This window comes from Hemiscyllium ocellatum, chromosome 21 (genome assembly GCF_020745735.1).
Source record: "Hemiscyllium ocellatum isolate sHemOce1 chromosome 21, sHemOce1.pat.X.cur, whole genome shotgun sequence".
Classification (NCBI taxonomy): Eukaryota; Metazoa; Chordata; class Chondrichthyes; order Orectolobiformes; family Hemiscylliidae; genus Hemiscyllium; species Hemiscyllium ocellatum.
In genome coordinates, this window is record NC_083421.1 from 54,692,197 (window position 1) to 54,709,485 (window position 17,289).

General features: G+C 38.0%; 1 protein-coding gene across 3 annotated transcripts in view; it reads left to right on the top strand.

Moving 5' to 3' along the window:
* Positions 1-17,289, top strand: part of gpr107 (G protein-coupled receptor 107) — a 103,915-nt gene that overhangs the window by 39,406 nt on the left and 47,220 nt on the right. For 2 of the 3 annotated variants that reach the window (XM_060841500.1, XM_060841501.1), the window contains exon 15: positions 15,467-15,516. The exons of the other annotated variant lie outside the window; for it this stretch is intronic. In XM_060841500.1, coding sequence (XP_060697483.1) covers positions 15,467-15,516 — 50 coding nt within the window. The remainder of the gene's footprint in view (positions 1-15,466; positions 15,517-17,289) is intronic. 3 annotated transcript variants of the gene reach the window in all.

Consider the following 17,289-nt stretch of genomic DNA (forward strand, 5'->3'; position numbering starts at 1 on the left):
CCCAGTGCTCTTGGCCACTTTATAGGATCTCTCTTTTTCTTTGATACATTTAAACATAGCATCAGTTTCCAGTTGCCATGTCATCAGAAAATATATTGCTACAGGCTGTGATTAATGAAATGATGAATTTTACAGGCATGGGTGGTCTGTGTTAAACTTAGTTAACTTGTGGATTAATTTGGCAAATAGAAGTCAATGCATTCAACTTATTATACCTAACTATTGCCTGTGCTGGCACGCATGTCTAGAGCTGGTGTCTGTTGAGGAAACGTTCTTATTACATCCTATTTCAAGTTGGCTGCTCTAGTGATCCTGTTCAGCTTTTAGGTCATTGCATACAGAATGTTAGAAGCTAAGGAAACTCTAAGTGCACATGTATTATTGATTCCATACTGTATTCTCTTTTGGAAGTGTCTTTTGAGATATTGAAGCCCAAACATTTTTGACAGCATTTTGCAGTTTTTATTTTCAGTCTGAGGAATCATGCTACTGCTCGCATGTGTAGGAAACCAGCTCCCTTGACTCTTTGCCTATCAACTCATTTGATCCTATACTGGATATATGAAGAGTTAGCCTGCAGTGGAGGTTTCTAGACATGTTAACAGTTTGAGTGCTGAGCTACATTTGGAAACCATTCGAGATTGAAGGACTAATTTATTTCTGTGGAGCATTGGGAATGGGCACAGGTGTGGCTCTGAAGTGCACTAAAGTCCATCACATATCCCACAAATGTTGAAAAATTGTATGTTTTGGAAAACAGAACAGAATTTGTCCTTCTCTTCCTCCACCTATGTCAAGTTGTATTTTGTAGGTGTGGTAGCTTTGCCCTACTTTTCATCCTTATTTCTGAAACAGATCTATGTTTATTTTCAGCTGAATGATTATTGCAGTGGTTCTGCTTACAGTTCATTTAAATGTAACAGAGCTCTTCCTTTTCTTCTTTGTTTCTGTCACTGACCACCTTTCTCTCACAGAAAATATCCTGCTGAACTGATTTTCACTTGAATGAAATAAGGGAGAAATTGGTAGAGCAGGTTTAGACTGAAAAATGATATTTTTATGCAAATCTATTCATCTCCTCTGCAAGCATTGATGCACTGCAGTAAACACTGCATGATTCAACTGACAGCATCATCCAAACTCAGAAGAACCAGAGTGGAAGATGCATAGGAGCTTCTCCAATTTCCTTTCCAAGCTAGACACAAACTGAGCATGGAACTGTGTCACTGATCCTTCACTGTTATTGAGTCAAAAGTTTAGAATTCTCTTCCTAATAGCATCATGGATGTCCCCAGACCCTAGTGACTGCAGCAGTTCAAGAAGGCATTGCTTTCTCCAAGATTATTAGAAATGGGTAGTGAAGTGACACCTGCATCTGTAAATGAATAAAAAGACAAGTTAAACTTGAGTGGCTTAACAATGTTTGTTCTGCAATTAAAGGAAACACTGTTAATATTTCATTACTTTCAATATAGCGAATTCTTAAGCTAGCATTCGGCAATGTTAGGAAGGAGAAAAATTGCAAATTGAGACATTGCCTTTATACAAAAGCATCTGGCTCCCAGGGTTAGGTGGAGGGCTGATGGAAAGGAAAAACTGGAATAGATTATGAAATTTTGCAGGAATGACATTGGTGCTAAAATCGTAAGAGTTGCTATGAATAATTTTGACAGATGGAGAAAGTTCCTGGGAATTTTGAAAAACATGGGACTCTCTTAATAAGCAAACTATACCTTCACACTCCATTCACCATTCATTTTTCTGTAGAAATACATTTCAATTTTCTCATTCATTCATGCTGTTCACTTATTCTACTAAATATTTAAGTAAAAAGTGAGGTCTGCAGATGCTGGAGATCAGAACTGAAACTGTGTTGCTGGTTAAAGCACAGCAGGTTAGGCAGCATCCAAGGAACAGGAAATTCGACGTTTCAGGCCAGAGCCCTTCATCAGGAATCAGAATCAGGAATTCCTGATGAAGGGCTCTGGCCTGAAACGTCGAATTTCCTGTTCCTTGGATGCTGCCTAACCTGCTGTGCTTTAACCAGCAACACATTTTCACTACTAAATATTTAGCCTGTTAATTAAAAAGATCAATTTATTGGGTATTACACCTTGATGTTTTTGTTTATTTTAGTTTCAAACACATGTCTGTTAGTTAAAAATATTTAGATTCTTCTCAGGAGTGAGTTTGGTATGCATCTTCCAATGAAACCCTGAACATAATTAGTGGAGTTTTCCAACTGCATGAATTGAGAGCATTACACAATTATTATTTAATCTGAAGGTATGAGTGATAACTGGCTACCATAGAGTTGATACTTCATCCATCAAGTGATGATTTCTGCTCTAAATTAACATTTTAAAGGACAACAGTAACTAATCAAGTGTTTTAAAAAATTCTTCAGAATCACTTGAAGACCAACACCATCATAGATTAATTTGGAAAACAGTTTCAGAAATTTCTGCGCACTAAACCTGCAGTTAGGAAGATTGGTAGATTTTTATTTCTAACACAAATGGGGCTTGTTAGTTTTCCATATGATCTTTGCAGCTGAGAAGGAAACTTTCCATTTAAAATGGTTTAGACATGTCTCAAAAATTCTTTTTTGAGGTCATACTATATCATGAATAGAATAAAAATGGAATAGGTTAGGACTCTGTTCACTGGAAAAGTGAGCACTTAGCAGTAACCGATTAAAATGAATGGATGTTGAGAATAAATTTACACTCTGGGATGAGATCCAAACAAGGCAGATGTAGTTTTAAGATTAATAAATCCAAAAGGGATTTTGGGAGAAATATTGTAGCCTAGAGGGTGAGTAGGATATAGAATTAATTCGAACTCATGACCATAGCTGAGGCAAATATCATAGATGCATTTTAAGGGAAGTAGTGGGGGAGGGGGGGGGGGCACTTGTGGTGCAGAGGTAGTGTCCCTTAATCAAGAGTGCCAGGTTCAAGTCCCACCTGCTCTTAGGGTGTGTAACAACATTTTTGAGCAGAATTTTTGTGGGCGGCACGGTGGCACAGTGGTTAGCACTGCTGCCTCACAGCGCCTGTAGACCCAGGTTCAATTCCTGCCTCAGGCGACTGACTGTGTGGAGTTTGCACGTTCTCCCCGTGTCTGCGTGGGTTTCCTCCGGGTGCTCCGGTTTCCTCCCACAGTCACAAAGATGTGCGGGTCAGGCGAATTGGCCAAGCTAAATTGCCCGTAGTGTTAGGTAAGGGGTAAATGTAGGGTATGGGTGGGTTGCGCTTCGGCGGGTCGGTGTGGACTTGTTGGGCCGAAGGGCCTGTTTCCACACTGTAAGTCTAATCAAGTCTAATCTAAATAGAAAAGTGGGTTACATTTTTTAAAATTTAAAGCAAAGTAAATAGGCGCTTTAGGGAGAAGGGGATAAAAGGACATGTCGATGGAGTTAGGAGGGAGGTTTGCAGAGATCAAAAACAGCAGTGTGACCATAATTGACTGACCTCATTTTGTGTCATAAATTCTGTATATATTCTGCTCTTTAAAAGTAGATTAATTTCATAGCATCATAATTAAACCATTCTATGTGAAATGCTGTCCCATTGAACTTTGAAGAAAAACGTCTGTCATATAAGAAATCCTGATTGATTCAAATGTTCTACCGACAGAAAATAACTGAGCCTTGGCTAACGCAAAGTTAATGCATTTAATTGTTGCTTAGCGTAGCATGATAACAAAAATTGATTTGCATTCAGAATGTCGTGTTAATTTTGGCTGATGTCCAGAATTAAGAAAGGACTCCCATTTATATAATTCAATTCACAAATTCACTTCATCCCAAAGTGTTTCAAAACCAACATAGTAAGTTTGAAGAGTAGTCACGATTGTAATGTTGAACCCAAGTTAAACTCATTGGCTCCCAAAAAAAGCATCAGTGCTCCTGTAGCTGCATTTTAAGTGTTGACATAGAACAGACATGTGCACCATGACAAGTTCCAGAAATGGAAAAAAATTAACATCTTTCACCCATACCAGAAACCTATTTGAGGGGAAAAGCTTCTTGGATACATTTTCTAAGAACAAAGCTAATGTTTCTGGTAAATTACTTAACACATTTATTTTAAAAGTACTCTTGTGGGTTTGAAATAAACAAGGTGAGTCAAATAAATAAGAGAAAACTGTTTAACTTGGTTGGTTTTGTGATGTTTGTCAGCTGTAATTTATGCTGAAATATGGTGAATTTCTTACACAAGGTCCAGCAAAACAGCAAGGTTATAATAAATAAGGAGATAATTTGCTCTGCTGTTGCCTGTGTGTTTTATTTTGAAAGATATAGATAAACTGAAGGCATTTTCTTTAGAAGGGTTCACATTACTTTTGAAATTCCTCCTACTCTTTCCATATCAGCTGCACGCAGGCATGGCCTGCTCTACCTCCCACATTGTTCCCTTTGTATCTTGCCCCTGAGAGAAGCTCAGTGGGAGATCTTCTAATAATTTAGTACATTGTCCTTTGCAGTGCATGATAATTTTCTTATGCAACGATACATTCTCTGACCTGCTGAGAGGAATTCTTGGGAGATTTACTAGTTTTGTAAATAATGCTGAATTCAGGGTGGAACATTACATTGAATATATGCTGCAGTGTTTCACCATGTGCTTGTGGCTGCAATTCCCCATGCATTCAGCACTGAAATTTCAGTGGTTGTATGGTAGAAGGACTGAGGAGAAAGGCATTGTACACTTGGCTTGCTTTCACACTGTTTTGAGCAAGTGATACTGATGGAGGCATGACTACAAGTTTAAGGTCATGCTCTCAGGGGTGATGCATAGGGGAGGCTTTCTGAGGAATGAAGAAAAGCTGAGAAATCTGATCTTTCCTTCATGACTTGAATCTTCTTTAGCTTTCACTAGCAGCTAATTAGCAATGTAATTTTGCACCAAATCTCTAAAAAGTTTAGTCTAGCATGGCTGCAGCTCATTTTTTCCTCTCTGCGCATATAGAATTTCCTAATCCTTTCAGAGCTCCTGCTGTTGAGAATTCACCATACAGAATATTTCAAAACATTTAACTGCCTCTCTCTGCAGTGTGTCAGGGTTATACTGTTAAACAGACCTAAAGTTCAGGCCCTTGTGATAAGAGCCTGTCAATCATTGTGAGTTTTTCCAGTTCATTCTCTTTCTCATGTGCTGTGGAACTCAAGTATTTCCCTCATTTTCTTTGTGAGAGAGAGAAATTTTGGGAAGTGAATGCCAACCACTCAGTGCTGTTAGAATCTGGCAGCAGAACCTGCACCTGGGTGGAGCGATTGGCAAGTTCTGTCTGGCCACAGTGTGGTGCAGAGCACTTTTCATATGAATTATGCTCGTGTCTGGAGAGAAAATGTTAATATTATAGTAGTTCTAGCCCAGACAATTGGAGTCAAATGCCAGAGATAGACTTAAAAATGTATGCTAAATTTCTGTTGAGGAAATAGGGAGGTGCTGTAAGGCACAACGGTGCTGAGCAATCAACATCACTGCTGAAACTCCTTTAGGATTTTTTGAATTTCATTGCTGGCTTTTCTGGTAGCTATATTTTGATCATTATTTGTATAAAAGCAAAAACAAAGGTCAATGAGTAAGGCCAACTTGTAAACAATTTCAAGTATTTGTTTCTTGCACTGGAAGTTGAATGACTGCCAGTTCCTAGGGTAGGGATCTGCAATTACTGCATCTTCTTTCTGGCATTAACGGTCAGTATTATATTACAGATAGAATGTCTCTGTGGAGACAGCACAGCCTGTTAGAATTCCAGTCACTCTGTCTTGCAGCTGCTATGTTCTGCCTGAAAGGTGATCATTAGGTCTGAAGCTATTTGGCATGTGCCAAAGGCAGAGATATTTTGCACACGAATCTTCTGCTTAATGCAGCACTCAGCGACATTATATCAACCATTGTAGCCTGAGATTCTCAAAGAACTGGTACTTTTTCATGCAGTTCTGCGCCTTTTCTTACCCAGGACATGATGCATATATACATTCACTTCCTTTATTGTATGTAGCCCTTACTACTTGAGCATTTAATTGAAGCGGATTTTATGTAATCACTTTTCTGATAAAGGTTGAAAGATAAAAACATCCCCCTTAATAATTTAAAAGCACTTTGAATTTTTTTTTTGTGGTTTCTCTACTCTGCCACCATAGTATATACTTGACTGTTGAACCTTGCAGTACCTCACCCACATGGTCATTGTTTGTGCCAGTCTAACTGATCACAGCGAAATTAATGTGTATATCTACGTTTTCCACTGGAGTTCAATGCATATCAATAAAGACCAGGCCCTAAATGAAGTCTATTTTTGTGCTTTTTCTTTCAACCTCTACCATTCCACAAAAATTTCTGATTGGAAAGGAAGCTTGTCTGAAACAAGACGTCTCTATTTTGACCAACCCTTTCTCAGCTAAGTTGGTCATGGCTTCATGCTGCAAAAAATTAATATAGCTGCCAAGACACTACCTTATATCTGATGTTGCATTCTCACAGGCCTGAGCACCAGCAATATAAAGTAGTCTGAATCTGTAGATAGCACCACCGCGAATCAACTACTTGCTAAGTAAGTAATATGAATATCTTAAATGTTCATCTGATCCTGCAAGATTGCGTCACATATGCAACAATTAGACATTATTGTAGTTTTTCTGTTAAAACTAATAAATATGTGTGAAAGCTCCTTTTACTTCATAAAATCTGTTGGACATGAAGATTGTCAGTGTCTTGATATCTAAATATTTCTGAAATCTCTGATTTATTCTTTCAAAGGGAACTTGTATAACTGTTGGCTTTTAATGTGGTGCTAATTTGTGAATTTCTTGTGTTGCCATCACTTGACAGCAAGTATTAGTGTAAATTTATAAACAGGTGGCTGTGAAGCGGTTATTGGTGCAGAAACTGGATAAAAGTATTCCAAGTTACTTGTTCATTGTACCACAGACCACACTTTGTATTGTAAGGTTAGGAGTTAATAATAAGACTTTGGGTCTGTACTCTGAGTATATAAGGATGAAGGAAAATCTGATTGAAACTTACAGAATACCAAGAGGCCTGGATAGAATGGACATAGACAAGATGTTTCCACAAGTAGGAGAGATTAGGATCTGAGGGTACAGCCTCAGAGTGAAGGTACAACCCTTTAGAATTGAAATAAGAAGGAATTTCTTCAGCCAGAGAGTGGTTAATCTGTGGAACTCATTGCCACAAAAGGATGTGAAGGTCAAGTCACTGATTAGTAAGGGGTCAAGGGTTACAGATGGACAGGGCAGGAGAATGAGGTTGAGAAACACATCAGCCATAATCAAGTGGACCAAATGGCTTAATTCTGCTCCTATATTTTATGGTCTAATAAGATAAGTCAGATGGGAATATTTTCATTCAAAGGATAAACTTCTTATTTTCATTATTAATTAGTCATGAATACACACAATGGCTGTTTAAAAGAGAGCAGGGTTTGACAGTGGGTGGCATGGAGGCAGGTAAGATGAATTAACCTTTTGGAAATGGAATGGATGCCATGGCCTTTTATCTATATATTTGTTCCTTCTATAGAGTGAGGAGAGGCCATCAAAGTGCATCAAGTAAAGAAGAAGCCATATTCCATTAACTATGATTCATCAGAATAAAAGCAAAACAAGAATTTGGACAAAGAAAGTATAAGAATAGGCAGTTCAAATTTGGAGCACTCTGTGTAAATCACCTTATGGGTAATTTGAGTTCTTGATAGCTGTAGCAGTAATTGAGTTTCAGGTTGAAGATTGCTGAACAATGTAATTGGAGTATTTATTGTCTATATAATTGACTTAAATTCATTTTATATCCAGCAGGCAGAAAGCTGCAGCAACAGTTTGTTTCTTCCATTAGTAACCCATATTGCTGGGCAGAATTTTATGATCAGAATAGTTGCACAATACTTTGCGTATCTCTGGGAATTCACAAATGCTGGATACACCTGTAAAAGTAAAGTTCAAAGTATTTTTTTATTAAACACCAATGATGCCTGGGTGTCTCTGCATTTTTAAGAGTTTTGTTAATGTTTGGTTGGACTCCAGTTAACTATCCTCTGTGAATTACAAATATTTAGATTCACTTCTGGACTTCTCATGCTAAACTCAAAAATGTCGTGATACCTGGGTTCAAAGAGAAACAGTGCTGTCATTGCAGAATTCATTGTACGCAAAGAGGGAATAGATGTATATTCCTAAGGCTCAGACTTGCAGTTCTTCGTCCAGTAATTTCCAAATTAAGCGGCACTGTCTAGAAATTAGTTGATTAAAATCAAAGAGCAAGTTTTTCCAGGTCATGTTTTGGATTTCTCTGCTGCTGATTATGAACTGACATGGGAAAGATTTGTAAACCAAGTTACTCGGATGCAACCTTGATCAAGAATAATACACAACTCTGACTGTGAGGAAGATAAGAATATTTAGTGTTGCTCCCTGATGATAAAGATGAGTTTTTTTTGGTTCCTGTCAGAACTAGGCCTGCCATTCCCCCAAACCTTCTGCATATAGACCATTGTTGGCAAATGTCTGGAAGTAGATTAATCATCTATTAATGTTGAAAATGTGTTGCTGGTTAAAGCACAGCTGGTCAGGCAGCATCCAAGGTATAGGAAATTCGACGTTTCGGGCATAAGCCCTTCATAAGCCCTTCATCATCTATTAATGCCTAACTCTCTCCCCTAGAGTTCTTTCTTAATATCACTAACCTTCCCTTTTTCTTTAAAGTGCCTCTTAAAACCTCCCTCCAGCTCTCTGACCGAGATTGCCCGAATATTTACCATATGTGGCCCGTGTGAAATTATTTTTGGTAAAGCTGAAGTTTTTACTGCTTCATAGAGGCTCTATAAATATTCAAGATAGCTGTGGAGGAGAGGCCATCTTTTGATTTAGGCTTTCTGTAGAAAGACACAATCTTAATCCAAATTGTTTTTTGATACACTTCAAGTCCTAGTCCTCCTCACTGCTCTGTAATGAGTATATTGTGTTGCTCGCTGCAGCACTATAATGTGTGCTAAATATCTAAGGTTAGAAACACCTGTCTTATTTTTGAGTTCCTCCCAGTTGTCACAGCATTTCCTTTTCAACAGTCTAGTGTTATGAAATTAGAGCAGGACTTATGCATTTATTGATCAGATCCTGGGAAGCGTTGCTGAACAAAGAGAGTGCAGGTTCATAGTTCCTTGAAAGTGGAGTCGCAGGTAGACAGGATAGTGAAGGAAGCATTTGGTACGCTTGCCTTGATTGGTCAGTACATTAAGTATTGGAGTTGTGAGGTCATGTTGTGGCTGTACAGGACATTGGTTAGGCCATTTTTGGAATACTGTGTTCAAAATGGACTTAAGTGACAACTTCACACAGAGGGTGGTGTATGTATGGAATGAACTCCCAGAGGAAATGGTAGAGGCTGGCATAATTACAGCATTTGCGACATGGGTATATCAATAGAAAGGGTTGAGAGGGATATGGGCCAAATGCTGACAAATGGGGCTAGATTAATTAAGGATAGTTGGTCAGCAAGGATGAATTGGACTGAAGGGTCTGTTTTGTGCTGTCCATCTGTGACTCTGGTAGGAGAATTGCGCTGGTAATCAAGGCCCATTATACCAAGCCACACCAAAAGTGTAAATCATTTACTTAATCATCAAAAATAGTCAATTTGTTTCTCTTTATTAGTGTTATCCACAATGAAAGAGACTTTCACCTCATTGCATCAATAAATTATAAAGTTACTTTGTATAAATTAATGTAGTTTTATGAGAATGAGAGGGTTTTTAAAGCTATATATCTGAAGAGTTCATAAATTCAGTTCAGGACCTATTTTTGAAGATTGCTTGAGCACCTCCCCTTCGCAATGCATCCTCATACACATATTTACAATAGCAGTTGTACAAAGTTTGTAGCAGAAATGTGAAAAACCTTTGTGAATTTGGAGTATTAGTTTTTGGCCTCTCTTTATGCTTTTTCTGTCTATGTGTCAATGTATTGTATTTATTTTAGTGTTTGTGTTTCGTTCATTTATCAAATAGAGTGAGTACACGTCAATGTCTATCTCCTCGGCCAGTAACTCAACTACACTCTTCTACAACCTATGTGTTAGCTTGTACAGACATTTATTTAACCTATCTGACTGAATGTCATGTGACTACATCAGACTACAGCATGAAGAGTTATCCTTAATCGGTGTGACCATGTACTATAGTGGGTTGCTGCTACTAAGGATACTGGATATCTTTTTTTATAGCTTCTTCCTGTTAAGTCTTCCTGGCTTGAAATTCACATTAGATATTCATGCATTTTCAATTTAAACAAGAGTATAACAATTCATTCAAACTTGCTGGATTTGCAAACTTGGAATTCCAGTAATTGATGCATTAGCAGATGGGATTGTTGATTGCATATCCTGGATGTATTCATAATACTTGTAAGCATAAGAACAGCGAGTTGGGGTCGTAAATGCTCTAGAGAAAGCCATGGCATTCAGGGCATTTAGCCTTTTTTTTTAATTCAAATTGTTTCATCTGCCATGGTGGGATTCAAACCTGGGTCCCCAGAACATTACCTGAGTGTCTGGATTAATAGCCACAAGGCCATCCCTATCGGTGGAGAGCGAAACAATGAATGCTGTGGTCTGCGCCAACATAGATGATTCTGAAAAGTTCTTAGTTTTCGTGATAGGCCAAGTTGTTTTGTGAATGTCAATCCACAATCAACATAGTATGAGGCTAACAAAATTTCCTAGATGCCTTTGTAACATTTCTGAGGGGTGGATCAGGCAAGTGTACAAAACTTATGAATAGAAGAAAAGTCTCCCACTTTGGCCGAGTTCCAACTAATGGATTGAATGTGATAAGGAACCAAAAAATCAATTATCAATGATTGTTGATCTCTCACATTATTGAGGCCATCAATCAGAAGCAGGAACACAATGCAACAGTCTCTGAAGGCCATGATTCTTGGCTGGTGAACTACATCTGAGGAGTTTGCTTGAGATTGTGGTTTTGGTTATTGCACTTGTTTTGCTTATTCATAAAATATGGTTTCTTCTTTAAATGAATAAGCAGACTTGTCAAAATGATACAGTGCAAGAGTTAAGGGGACGTGCTGACTTTAGGCCCCATTTGAATAATGGTAGTATCAGTTTGTTTGGTTTGATACACCAGAAAAATTTCTTCTGACAGCTCATACTAAGGACAGCCAGCCAAATCAAATCAAATCAATCTACCTATTCCTATATTTGTAACAAAATAAAATTAACACATTCACTGACCCTCAAAATTAACCTCAATGATTCCTGACCAGACTTTCTGATTATTCAATACCAGAATTTGTGAATAACTGATAAGATTTATAGCTTAAGTGAAAGATTTAACTATTTATTAATATCACAATAGCTTTAACAGGGGAAAATTAAGCTAAAAAGTGATTAATGCCTAGGACCTAAACCCAATTTTCTTCAATTCTCAACTCCTGCTTTCTCACAAAGACAGACAGACGAACTGACACGGTTAAGGGATAAATCAGTAGAATAAAATAAATGAGATATAACTGGCCAGTTCATTTAAGCAGACTCTATTATCCGTAACACCTCAGACTTATGAGGTTATATCTTGTTTGATTTCTGAAGTCATCGTTGCATACAACTAGTTTCCAAGCCGATCCGAGAAATATTCACTTAATACTTATAACTGAGATTCTGATGTCTGAACGTTCAGTAAATTGATAATGAGAGGACAATGAGGGAGCAATCATACATTTATCCTGTAGCTTTCAATCCTTTTAACTTGAACTTAGTTCAGAAATCAGTGTTTGAACTTTGGTTTATCTTTGACTGGTTGCCTCACTGTGAGGCCCCAGTTAGCATTCAGCATCTGATCCCTGTTTGAGCAGAATACATCTCCAGAAAAGTCTAGAGGGTTCTTTGAAAAAGCATAAACTCGCAATTAACTTCTAAACCACAAATGATAAAAATAAAGAAATATCAGCAAGGGTTCTAACTCCTAGTTTGCTCAGCTTGCTGACATCGTTGCTATCGCGGGTCTGCCCTTGATTTAGTGCAAGATTTAAACTACCAACAGAAAAGTGAAGTCTGAAGAAGAGACCACTAGACCTTCAGAGGCAGCTTTCTTCATTATTCATTCCTGACCATAGCATCCATGCTACTATATGTGATATGAAATGTTGTGAACAGTAGTTCAATTAACCAAAAATAAAAATTACTTTGAGATCTGAATTTAATTTCCTCATCACCATGTCATTGCCTCATTGGGGTAATACCCTCAAAATCAAGTGGCACTATTCCTAGAGTCATTACGAAAGTTAAAGATTTTACACAAGTTTGCAAAATTATTGAATTTACCTGTCTTTTGAGATCCAAGTTGACAAGTTGCACTGACTGCGTTTCTGCACTTAACAAGAATTACTGTTTGCTCCAAATAAATAAGTTTTGAGCACAAGTAAACTGCAGTCATATATAATTCCAGTAACCCCCTTATAAATCTATCTCATATGTGCATCAAGACAGATACGGGTTGTGAGTTCATGGAATGCCCTGCCAGTAGCAGTGGTGGACTCTCCCTCTTTATGGCCATTTAAGCGGGCATTGGATAAGCATATGGAGGTTATTGGGCTAGTGTAGGTTAGGTAGGCTTTGGTCGGCGCAACATCGAAGGCCGAAGGGCCTGTACTGCGCTTTATTTTTCTATGTTCTATACCAATTTCTTTTGTGTCTGTGTGTGTGTTGGAAGGGATCGGAGAGCTGGGAAGGCAGTTGAATAGTCCCTGTCCATGTGGTTCGCACTGAGATAGCTTTCTGATTTATTGGTGCATAGCCCACAGCTTACAGCAAATGGTGAGGGAAAATAAACTGGTTTTCTTCAGGCTTTAGGTTTTTAAAGTAGTGAAATATACAACACCTCCCTTTCCAGAGGTTCAAAGGCACCTGCCTATTTCATTCACACCCACAAAATGTTCACCTGTCCGTGATCCAGTCACATTTTTGTGATTGACAATGATAAATTCACAGACCAAGCAACTATTGGTTGCTAGCTGATCCTTTTCCCATTTCAGTTTCCATTGAAACTATAGAAAAATAAAAAGAAATGGTTTTTACATATGATTCATGCCTAATCAGAACTGATACTTTGTAGTTTATTTTGCAGAAAATTGTAAATCAGTTTGAAAAAGAAGAGCTCAATCATTTATTTGCACTTTACAGCAATTGAGCGAGTTGGTGGCATGTCGTATTTGGAATAAATTGTATGCAGCACTTGAAGTTTTTGGTTTAGATGCTGATGCATTGCAGTAAAGAAGTGTATTCCAAATGTGTGACTTATTCAACACTTTAAGTCTGCTTTATTCAAATTAGAACTGGATTCTTTCTTTTTGAAAAAAAACATTCTATGAGAGGAATTGGATACCAGCCCAGACTTGCCAGATAAATTAAACAGGATAGTTTGCTTCATCTCTGTCTCTGTTGGACTGTATCAAACCTACCCTAGCAAAACATCAGGAAGTATATTGAAAATTTAAGAAATTCCTGCTGGTTTTGTGAACTACATTAATATAATTGACAGTGTTTTGGAAACTGATCAGTTCTCAATTTCTGCAACTTATTGTGTGTAGATTTAGATCCATAATATTCACTTTATAGAATGCTTTGCAAAAATAATTATTTGTTAATGTAAATGCTATGTTGTATTCAAACCTTATAGTTCTGAATTTGGGTATTAAATGAGTGTTTCATGTATTTATCATGGTGTTAATATTTAGCCCCTGATTAAGTCATATTTATGACTTTCAGTTTGCAGCATATATTAGCAATGTGTGGCACCTCTACTTCTGTCACATATATATCATTGGTCTGTTGTGGGAGAAAGTGAATATGATATTTCCTTGAAAAGGATAAATTTGCAGTGTTATGAGGAGAAAAGTAAAAGAGTAGGACTAATTTTCTTTCAGAGAACTAAAACAGATATGATAGGCCACCGTTTGTGCTGTTTGATTCTACACTGTTCCTTCAAATCACAGTCTTCTACCTATTGTTGCTTTTACTTCCTGTCCATGCTCCTCAGCTGAAGCTGGCAACACATGCTGTGTGCAACTCCACTGGCAACAAAAACTTCCATACACATGTGTAAGTCTAAATAATAAGCATTAATTGGGAAGAGGAGATTGGATTCTTTCTCAGTACAAATATTTAACAAGGGTCGTCTTGTGGCAGCTCATGAATGAACAGAATTAAGCAGCCATTAATATTTAATGCTGGAACATTCTGTGTAAAAGTCTCTTTTATTTAGTTCACAGTTGCCCAGAGAATAGCTCAGAGCAACTCTTCACTCTCAAACGATGTAAGGAGGCTAAGCACCTGCTGACTTATAACCTATTAACCATCCTGTCAAACAGCCGCAACCACGGCTTACCATCTGCAGAACAGAAAACCTGAGATACACTGGCTGACAGGCCATTTGTTTCCTTTTCTGAATTCGTCATAGTTGGCTGGAGAAACCAGATGTAGTTTATATGGACTCCCATCAACAGAAGCACACACAGAATTACACAAGCATGCTTCTGATGCTCTTATAACTTTAGTGTTTACATTAGTTAAGATGTTCCTGTACTTAGATTTAGAGCTTGCATTATTCTGTGTGTTTGATAGTTGCTCTTAGTTCTTCTGTGAATAATATGTCTGAATTTTCCACTCATGTTGATCTAGGCACTATAGATTCTCTTGCTCTTGCATTATCACCACAAATCGAAGTAAACATTCCACTGCACCCTATCCTATTTTATTATTTCCCACAGGTGTTTCTCTCCTTGGAGCAAGAGATTGAGGGGAGATTTGATTAAGATAATCAACATTATGAAAGGTTTAGATAAGGTAGGCAAAGAAAATCTGTTCCCATTTGTGCGATAACGAGGGGACACAGATTTGAGATTTTGGGAAAGAGATGCAAGGGAAATGTGAGGAAGAGCGTTTTTTTTAAATGCAGTGTGTCATCATGGTCTGGACCAGGCTTCCTTTGAGGATGAAGGAAGAGGAGAGATCTGTGATTTCATAAGGAAATTAGATGGTCACTTGAGAAATCAACTTGCAGAATTACAGGCATAGATTAGGGGAATGGAACAGAATGGATTGAAAGACCATACGTAAGAGACTGGCCTCCTTCTGTACTAACTCTGAAATTGTAGAATTCCTTGCCATTCGTCCTTCCTTCTGCAATTCATGGGTGTTCAGAATGAAAGGTTTATCATACCTTTTTCCCATATTTCAGCTAGCTTTAATGATATCTTTTGCTACAAAGCTTGATTTCTTAAAAAAAAACATAATAAAGGCAGAATGGTGGTTTGCAAAACAAACCTCGTAAATAGGTAGATATCATATTAGAAAAAGTTTTACGTTGATTCTCTGTTAATTCCTGTTAAAATCCTATTACTTCTTACTTCTCTGTTTTCTTATAGCTGCAGTTAACTTGGCGAAACTGAAGCTATTCAGACATTATTATGTTATGGTAAGTTTCAGCTTATTCTCCTGATGTGATCAAAGGGAAACAATTTTGCCAGGGTGAGCAATCAAGTAAAAGGCACTGCTCCATGGCCTCAGTGTTTACTGGGGTAGGATTGATGGTTCAGAAACCTAGAAACTGAGTATTTTTCCAGGTTGCCTGCCCAGTTGAAATTGTGGCTGCTCATCAGAAAAAGAAGAATCACGAAGAAGTCACAGCTGATGGATATTATTAAACTGGAAGGGGTACAAAAAAGAGTTAGAAGGGCTTTACTGAGATTGAAAGGTTTGAATTATACAGGCTGGATAGACTGACACTGGAGTACAGGAGGCTGAGGGGAGACTTTAGAAGTTTATAAAATCTTGCGCGGCATGGATAAGGTGTATAGCCAAGGTTTTTTCCCAAGAGTAGGGGAGTCCAAAACTGAAGGGCATAGGTTTAAGGCGAGAGGGGAAAGATGTAAAAGGAACCTGAGGGTCAGCTCTTTCATGCAGAGAGTGATGGAACAAGCTGCCATAGAAAGTGTTGCAATCACATCTAAAAGACATTTGTCCCGGTGCATGGATAGAAATGTTTAGAGGGATATGGACCAAGATCAAGCCAGTGGGATTAGTTCAATTTAGGAAATCTGGTCAAAATGGACAAGTTGGGCTGAAGAGCCTGTTTCCATTACTTGATGATAAACAACTAAGTGTGGTTAAGGATGGGATGATTGGGAAGCTGACTCATCATGTTCCAGGTTCTTGAAGGGAGAGTCCTGGATGGGGAAAGCTGGAATTGAGGAATATCTTGGAGGTTTCAGGCATTTACAGGGTAGATTGCTGTGCCTGACAGAAGCATTCCTGCTTTTCTTGGCTTTAAAAGCACTTAACCTTTTGCATGCAGTATTTCTAGTTGCAAGGCATCATGTGGCCTAAAACCTGAATGACAACAGAAAGAAATGTACAAAGTTAAAAATCACACAACACCAGGTTTATAGTCCAACAGGTTTAATTGGAAGTACACTAGCTTTCGGAGCGTCGCTCCTTCAGGTGATAGTGGAGGGCTCAATCCTAACACACAGAATTTATAGCAAAAATTTACAGTGTGAGGTAACAGAAATTATACATTGAAAAATTGATTGTCTGTTAAGTCTTTAATTTGTTTGAATACCATGATAGTTTCACTTCTTTCAAGTGTAAATCACAAAATCTTTTTTTAAAAAGTTGCATTCTCAGGTTAGTTGTTAATAATGGTGTTAGCTCGACAATATGTTGAAGGTGTTAGCCCCTTGTGTTCTCTGTCTATGCCATGATGTTTAGATTGATTCTAATCTAAAAAGTGAGATAACGGAGTTTTTTTTGCATGCATGCAGTTTTTGAGCAAAGTACAATGTAACTCTGCAAGTACAAATTCACCCCACAAAGTAAGTGTGTGTGTGTGTAGTGAGTGTAGAATGTCTTAAGTCTATGAGGGGGTGCATGTGTGAGTGTCTGTGTCTGTGTCTGTGTCTGTGTGTGTGTATATGAATATAATGCAATGGTGGTCACCTGTGATGTGACATGAACCCATGAACCCTCAGTACTCAACACCGACACTGCCAATCTCCAAACACCATCCTATAACTCATCCGCTTTATCCTTGATCGCAATGTCTTCACCTTTAACAACCAGTTCTTCATCCAGACACATGGGGACCAAATTTGCACCCCAATATGCCAACATTTTTATGCACAGGTTCGAACAAGACTTCTTCTCTATGCAGGATCTCCAACCAACATTATACACCAAGTACATTGAC